Source organism: Mauremys reevesii, linkage group 4, assembly GCF_016161935.1.
Source record: "Mauremys reevesii isolate NIE-2019 linkage group 4, ASM1616193v1, whole genome shotgun sequence".
NCBI lineage: Eukaryota > Metazoa > Chordata > Testudines > Geoemydidae > Mauremys > Mauremys reevesii.
In genome coordinates, this window is record NC_052626.1 from 109,485,525 (window position 1) to 109,493,853 (window position 8,329).

Genomic DNA, 8,329 nt, shown 5'->3' on the forward strand with positions numbered 1-8,329 from the left:
ACAAGATGAAAGGCTTTCTAGTGTAGAACTGGAATCACTGAGATACTTTCCCCCTTCACATTTACACTTGTGGCATCCTTCAGGAGGGAAGGCTCAGGAGTCTTGTTCTTTTGCTAATATGTACTGTGCCTTTCTTTCTTTCTTTCTTTCTTTCTTTCTTTCTTTCTTTCTTTCTTTCTTTCTTTCTTTCTTTCTTTCTTTCTTTCTTTCTTTCTTTTCTGCTGCAATGTCTGGCTTTTTGTATTCTTGATCTTGTATTTATTAAGGTATTTTGCTGTATTTGTTTTTATTCTACCTTTATTTTATGGCACCTAGAGGCCTCTAAATTACAACAGTAGAGTGGGGTCTGGAGTGCCCCTGAACTGCATGGCACATAGGTCAGGAGGTTATCTGTAAAGATGGAATAAAGCTCTGCTTTTTACTCCCCTGTTTCAGCTGCTGCTGCTGTTTTACATCAGCCTGCAGGAATGAGACTGAAATAGGCATCCTTTCAAACAGACCATTGGGGCAACATCAATGGTGCCAATTTCATCAGATAATAACACGTCTGAACTTACGGGTTGCCATTGACCACAATGGAGTCTGAGGTCAGTTCAGTCACCATTCCGTCAAGCTTCAGGGTGATATGGCTGATCACAGGAGAGCTTTCCAGCACAGTGCGCCTGATCTGGATGTTGAAGTCCTCGTAGGCAGATTTGCAGTGGGATGCAAAGACATAGTTGCAGAGCCCGGGGAAGTGAAAGATGTCTCCATCAAAGGTCTTGAAGTGGAAGTTTCCCCAGGTGCTGCACACACGTCCATTGTGAGCAGGGTTGCCAGCTGTGGATTCAAAACAAGTTGTAGGGCTGTACTGAAAATTCCAGTGTAAGTCCCTCTATTCACTCACTGTCTAATTCATTTACATATTTATCCATCTATCTAAACAACAAACCCATTGTCTGTTTTATCTTCTCATCCAGCTATTTATTTATTTGTGTATATAGCATTCATTCTGTTAACTTTTCTCTTTAGTCTATCCATCTCTTCGCTTACCCTACAGTTCTGATCAATCTCTCATAAAGACATAGCATTTGTTTAACTTACGCTTTATGGGCAGCGTCGTTCTCAGTGGTTGGATGATTGTCACTTCTTGTGGTTTAGTTACTGGTACAGAAAAATCTAAGAAAAAGAAATACAATTATCACTAATTCAAAAGGCTCAGTAAACAAATTGGCAAACACAGACATGGATCTCCTAGCCTTATTAGTGGTTAAAGGTTTTTACTGCAAGTAACGCTCACTGGAAAGTTTCCAATGGAGTCTATTAATGGCTTAATGCCACCGCATCAAATTTTGGCTTCCAATGTAAACTGTCATTAATAGCCTGATCCTGCCAACCCTTCCTCAAGTCAGTAGTCCTTTCTCACACAAGGAGCCCAACTGAATCTGACCCCACCTGCCCAAAGTAGGTATCCGCAAGCTGATACCAATTTAATCCTTCATCTACCATAGGAACTATACAAAAAACCTCAGGCAACACAATGGAGATTAAAGTTATTCACAACCTTTGGCTCCCAACATATGTACAAGTGGAAAACTGTAGGAGGGTTTCAATGGTTCGGGTTGAGAAACCACAGCAGAACTTGTTTAGATCTCATATTCTTTTCTTAGCCGGAAGTACATGTATACACACACACACTCACATATAGCCAACTTCTTGCAGAATTCTGCAAGCTCTTAATCATGAACCTAGTGCTTTTTCACACAATGACTCCAATTTGCAGGATATGGCCCTAAGTTTGCTGTGTTGATCCCCAGTATTTCTTCTTTGATTCTAGTACTGAATGGATTTGAGGTTCAGAGAAGCTGCAATGTAGTTTCTCAACACCAACTGCTGAATCCTCACCTCAGTTTTCTACTTGCATGTATACTGGGAGGCAAAGGTCAAGAATGGTTTTAATGTCCCTTAAAGCTCCTTCTGAGATTTTTTTTAAGCTCCTGGAGTAAATGAAGGATTATATCTTTATTAATAAATTCATACATTTGAAAGCCAATGGGAACCTTTATGCTCCTGTAGCCTGATCTCCTGAATAACATGGTTCACACTGTATCACCCAGTGGTTGCTCTATGTAGACCAATGATTTGTGGTTGAAATAGAGCATCTCTTTTAGAAAGACAACTGGTCTTGATTTAAAGACTTCAAGGGATAGAGAGCCAACCATCTCCCTTGATTAGTTGTTACAATGGTTAGTTACACTCAAGGGTAATAGTGTTTGCCATATTTCCAGTTTAAATTTGTCTACCCTCAGCTTCCAGCTGTTGGGTTTGTCAAGGTTGCTAATTTCAGATTAGGTTGTGGTTCAGATTTTCAGGCTGATTAGTTAAATTATAGTGTAATAAATTTACTGGAGAAAGGAACAAGGTACATTTTATTAGCATTTTTATACAACATCATTTTTGTTCTGACAGCTGTGTTATACCAACAGCCAATACACATCCCTTATCTTATTACATGTAACTAATCTGTTCCAACAAGCAGCATCATATATTTTATACACAAATCTGCACTATCTCTGGTGCATGTACTGCAATACTTTTCATTTTCTGCCTTTCGTGAGTGATGCAGTTATCTCAATGGAATGAAAAAAGTACTTTTTCTTACCGATTATCAAATATCTTTGTGATACACATGTACACACACACCCCTCATAAAATACACCTTGTAAATTTGCAGTATGTACCTATTACGTAATTATAGATTAGATAACAGTGTAGCTTCAGTGGGCTAGATCCTCAGCTGGTGCAAATCAGCATAGCCCCACTGACTTCAATTTCATTTCAGCAATTTACACTAGCTGACGATCTGGCCCTACAGTACCAATTCCAGGGAGCTGAACATTGTGTATAGAGAATTGTTCCTTTCCCTTCATTTAAAGGCATAGTACACTTTAATCACTCTATGTCCATTGCAATGAGTTTCTAAGACAACATTGACTGAATTTAGACTGTCAAATAAATAAATAAAATAAAACAAAAACCACTTACAGTCTTGTCCCTGCTGGACATAATTATAGTCATCATAATTTGCTTGTTGGTCCTCGTATTGCGCTTTGACTAGAGAAAAAAAAAGTTACTTTGGGGGATTGTGCTCATAAATTCTTCAGTAACACCTGCTTAAACAATACAATCTGCAAAAGTAGCATTCTTTTAGACAGGGAAACTGCATGGTAAGTGTGTGTTGCGTCGCATTGGCGGACGTGGACAAAGCTCAGCAGTCAATGTGATTGGAAGCAGAGTCATTTATTTCTCTCTCATATATATTTTTATTTTTTTTAGCAGGCAAGCAAAAATTGCTAATTGGTAAACAAATACAACACAACAGCACTGCTATAATAGAACATCATATCATCATCATCTTCAAATTTATTATTTATTATATATTGCTAGAGAGAGAAGAAGCCAAGCAACTTTAACAAACAAAACTCACAACTAAAACAACTCTAACAACAACCTACTAAACATCTCAGGTTTCCCACTATCTCCTAAAAACACTAACAACCTAACAACCTACAACACCAACACACTAAAAGCTGCCAAAAAGCAACAAGTGTGGTTTGTTATGCTGTGGCAAATACAAACACACACTCACACAGAGGCAAAGGCTGTGAGGGTGAAAATATTTTAAAAGATGAAAATAGAGAATTTTTCTCCGTAGTTACAGTTCAGAGGCATGATGGCTGGTATGCTTTTTTTTCCCCCCCCACAGAAGTTGTTATAGGTAGGCCAGTGACAGTGGTATAGAGGGCCTGAACTGTGCAGTGACTCTAATGGACTTTGCTTGAGGTGCATAATCATTGCCACCCCCATTCACTCCCACGTTCCCTACCCCATACATATCACAGACCCTCCTCCCTCCGTTATTAATTTATCTAAAAAACACACACATTGGAAATTGGGTTTGCAACCTATACATTTTTGTCCTAGGTATCAGAACCGAGTAGGAGTTCTTAGTCTTCTGCCCTGAAACTGAACCAGAATGCATGTTCATTGGGAAAGGGTAATAGGAGGGCTAATAGTCAGAGAGCTTTTTCCCTATGCTTCCCCTGAGCAACCTGCTAGCTGGTCACTTAATCTCCACCAAACTCTCACCCTCTCCTCCTCCAAATCCATTCTAAAAACATGGATCTGTCTACCAACTATCAGTTCGGCTCCTCAGCAGTGTAAGTTGGTATAGCTCCCTAGACTTAAAGGAGCTGGCCTGATTGACCCTAGCTGAGTACCTGACCCATATATCACTCCTTGAGCCAAATTTTTCTTTTGGTTGTAACAAGGAAAATTCTAACGAAATCACTGGGATTATACCAATGAAAACTGAGTGGAGAATTTCTCTCTTTCTTTACTAGCCACACTGTACTCTCTCCGCCCTTCTAAACTATTTAGAGCAAAGGCTGCATTTGATTCTTTGTTTTTCTGAATTTGTACACTTGAACCATCTGCAAAGTCCTATGTACATCTTGGGCACTCTAGAAATAATAACAAATAACCAGATAAGAGTATAGAGAAGACTGTTTTATATTGGAAGAACCCTGTTTAGAGTGAGAGGGCCAACATATACGCTATGTTACTGGAAGCAGAATTTGACCCATAATAGCTGGCTTACAACTTCAAACACCAGTAATAATAACTAACATACCCAGAAGCAATGTGGATAGAATTGGGGAGCTGATAGATTTATTTCAGATTATTGATTGGGCCCCCAACTTGATTCTTGTTCAAAATAATAAAAACAATCCCAAAGATATTCCTTTCACTCCTTTCCACCATCATCTCACCATCTTTGTACTCAATCCCTTTTAACAAAAAGCACTGCTTAATGAAAATGCAGAATACTGAGGGCACAATACTAAGGGTAGCTCTTGAGCAGACATGGGGAGCACCTGAGCTGAAGGCAGGCAGCATCCTGCATTCCCTGAGTGCAGAACGACTGCTAGCACCACCACTGAGGCTAGTCATCCCAAATGGGTGAGGCTGACATGGGCTGATGGGTTGCCGTGGCCCCATCTGCACTAGCTGGATGACTGAGACTGGCCCTGGAGCAACACACTCTGCACCCTTTGAAAGGGTGTATCATTTGATCCTACTGTGTGCCCTTCCCTAGCTTTCTAGCCCAGGGAATCATTCTGCTTCCCTCTCAATGCACATTCAGCACAATGTCTATGCCATGCCACATACCCATGCCCATTGTCAGTGGCTGGTAATGGCACAATTAATCCCTTGGTTTAATAAGGTATAACAAGGTTTAATAAAGGTTAGTGTGGAACTGCATAGGAATTAGGAAGAAGTAAAATTATTCATTAGGATTTGTGCATCAGATCAGAAAACACTAGATACTAACATTTTATGAGTTCAGCCATGGAATAAATTAACAAAGGGCTCAGTGAATAAAAGATTATACAGAATGTGAATATAAAACATCTTCTTAGATGATAGAAGGCTGGGCCTGTGCAATCTGAATCCTGGTTTCATAAATTCATTAAAAATTATCCTTTGAAAGACAAACTTTGGATTAATCCCTTATGTCACCCTTACCCAAAGACTCAGTGATAATCATGACTGACATTAATATCAATAGCAGCTTATTTTGCTGATAGGGTGACAGTTAAAAGTTAATGATAAAATCCTAAATACCTTTACTTAGGGCCCAATTCTGTTCCCCTTAAGATCAATGCAAAGACACCATTTGACTTCAACAGGAGTTGGTTTGGGCGCTTAGGTTTTACATTAACCTTTTGCAGACAAACTGCCATTCAGCCAAAATTCTTATGGTATTGGGTAGATTTTCAAAGTGGATCTAAGAGGACGACGTTTGGCAGGAATAGTGCCATTGATTCATATTTTTCTTTGCTCCATAAGAGCCTTTGGTTACAGCTAGAATCTTGGCACCCATGGTCTCTCATGCTACACTCTGTACTGGCTCTTTTTGTGTCATCTTTCTCATCACACCCTTTTCCTCCATCACAAGAGGCTTTTCAGCTAAGATGAGCTACAGTATTTAAGTCAAGTTTATTTTGTGATATATTAACGAACATAACATTTATACAAATTCTTTGACCAAGAGGTAGAAGTGTGAAGTGTCTTGAATTAATGGAGTGGAACAGCAGCAGAAAAGAAAAAGCTGTGAATTTAAGCTTTAATACCAGAAGGATTGCTATCACAGGGAGCCAATACCAGATATTATGTAAAGCTTGCAGTCTGTGTTATTAAGTTGCCATGTTTTTAACAGCCTGCCATGTTCACATTTGAAAAAAACAATAACAACTATTGAAACTGGTAAAAATGACCAGTGAGAATAATTATATGACTAAATTCTACTCTCAGTTATGCCAATGCAACTCCGTTGACCCTGGATTTTCAATTCATCTAACTGCTTTGGCTGGGCTTGAGGGCAATATGAACTCAGTGAAGCAACATTAGAAAGGAGAGGAATAGAAAAAGACATGGAAATCTCATTTACAAACAAAATCTTATTAGTTGCACAAAGCAAAGAGAAACCACTGAAAAGTCTTTCCAACTGCAAAGAAAATTGTAAGTTTTCTAAAGTAATAAAAATAAAAAGCAACTACAGCCTCCTACCTTTGTTCTGCATAAAGGTGATCACTAATATTGGTATCCATAGTGGTATTCGTACCCCCCAGCCTATGCCCATCTTGATTGGAGTTCGGTAGAAAGTACCGAACTATAGGCTTCTGAAGAGGCACTTGTCTTTATACAAGTCTTATATAGCAACAGAATAGGCTTTGGCACAGTTCCCAGATAGTTTCACAAGGTTCTAAAAAGGTGGAGCTTCAGGGATTTTACCTTTCCTCTGCAGGTGCATAGGTAAACAAAGGATGCTCTAGCTTCCTTACAAGCTGGCCAAGTGTATTTGCATTTTGGGAGGAGTGCTATTTTCTAAAAGACTTTTCTACTGAAGGAATTCCAAGTGAGCAGCAATGAGAAACAGTTATGCTCAATCTTACTGTCTCCAGTTATTACAGATCTTGCAATAAATATAATTCAAGAATTACTTTTGTGGGGTCGGGGATGGGATTTAGAATCAGAGAGAGGCAGTTTTTTTTATGATCCTGATTATAGCAGGTGATTTCAGTCTGATTTTTCCAGTGAGCAAAACACTAACTCCTTCTGATCCAAGCTGAGTGATAAAACTTTTCATGTTTGGGACCCTCGTCTTTTGAGAAGAGATTTTGTGCCTTGGTATATAAATATTCTGCTTCTGAAGATGAAGAGACCAAGAACACTGAAGGCCAACAGTTATCCACATGCCAGGCACAGTACAGGAATATGCAGTGAAGCTCTTCAGTACTGGATAGTCAAAAACTAATACCCTCCATAGAAGGAATTCTTATCCTCAGAGGTGCTTCAGTCACAGTGTTGGATCAAATCTGTATCTCTTCTAAAGGCTTGTCTACACAGGGAATCATTCTGGAATAGCTATTCTTTATTAACTCCGTGTTGATGCTCTTGTTCCAGAATAACTGTTTAGTTTAATAGTTTAATGTTGGAAATGGATTAACTTTTAAATTAGCAACCTATCTTATTCTGGACTAATTTTAATGTGTAGATAAGACCTAAGTAAACATAATGAATTGAACAGATATATTTAGGTATATGTCTATCCATACTGAACATATGTATTTCTCTTGCCCCAGATAAAAGACAGTATATTCTATATAATTTGATGTACATTTCCTTGTTGCACAAAATAAATGTTTTAGCAGCAATGAATTTAAGAAGGTTCCATTATATTGGGAACAATGTGAATGTGAACAATGAGTTTTTGTAAATAGGTCAGTGCATTTATTTAAAGGTCTATTACTTTTCCAAGTTGTCTTTTTATTGTAGTTTACCTTTCAACAGGTCTAGTATTGTCACAGGTATCCTTTCTAGTGGGCTCTGTTTATGTTTGGTGAATTAGTTTCAGCAGTTTGGGGACAAAGGTAAAAGGCTCATATTTTATCCATTTCCAAGGTGATAGAAGGGAGGTGACACACTGCTTTTCCCGCACACTTTTAAAGTTCAAATGGTTTATTGGTGTTATAATAAATGGACAACAGGTAAATAAACATAGTCTAGTGAAGAAAACAACAGGTCAAATTCTGCAATGAATTACACTCTGTGAAATTCTACTCAGTGGGAGTTATAAATCAGTATAGCATTTGGCCCCAAATCAATGGGTGACAAAAATGACTAAAGATATGTTCAAACAACAATTGTACAGTCAAAAATCTCAATAAGTATCATATGTATATATATTACATACACTATTGAACAGTTACTCAATTGCTTAGCT

General features: G+C 38.4%; 1 protein-coding gene across 1 annotated transcript in view; it reads right to left on the bottom strand.

Moving 5' to 3' along the window:
* The window catches only part of MUC5AC (mucin 5AC, oligomeric mucus/gel-forming), a 55,683-nt gene extending 48,973 nt beyond the window's left edge, over window positions 1–6,710 (bottom strand). Inside the window, exons 1-4 of the mRNA XM_039535989.1 lie at window positions 6,613–6,710; window positions 3,025–3,093; window positions 1,084–1,158; window positions 558–819 (exon numbers count right to left, since the gene is read on the bottom strand). Of these exons, the coding sequence (XP_039391923.1) occupies window positions 558–819; window positions 1,084–1,158; window positions 3,025–3,093; window positions 6,613–6,685 (479 nt within the window). The 5' untranslated portion in view covers window positions 6,686–6,710. The remainder of the gene's footprint in view (window positions 1–557; window positions 820–1,083; window positions 1,159–3,024; window positions 3,094–6,612) is intronic.
* Window positions 6,711–8,329: the final 1,619 nt, after the last annotated feature.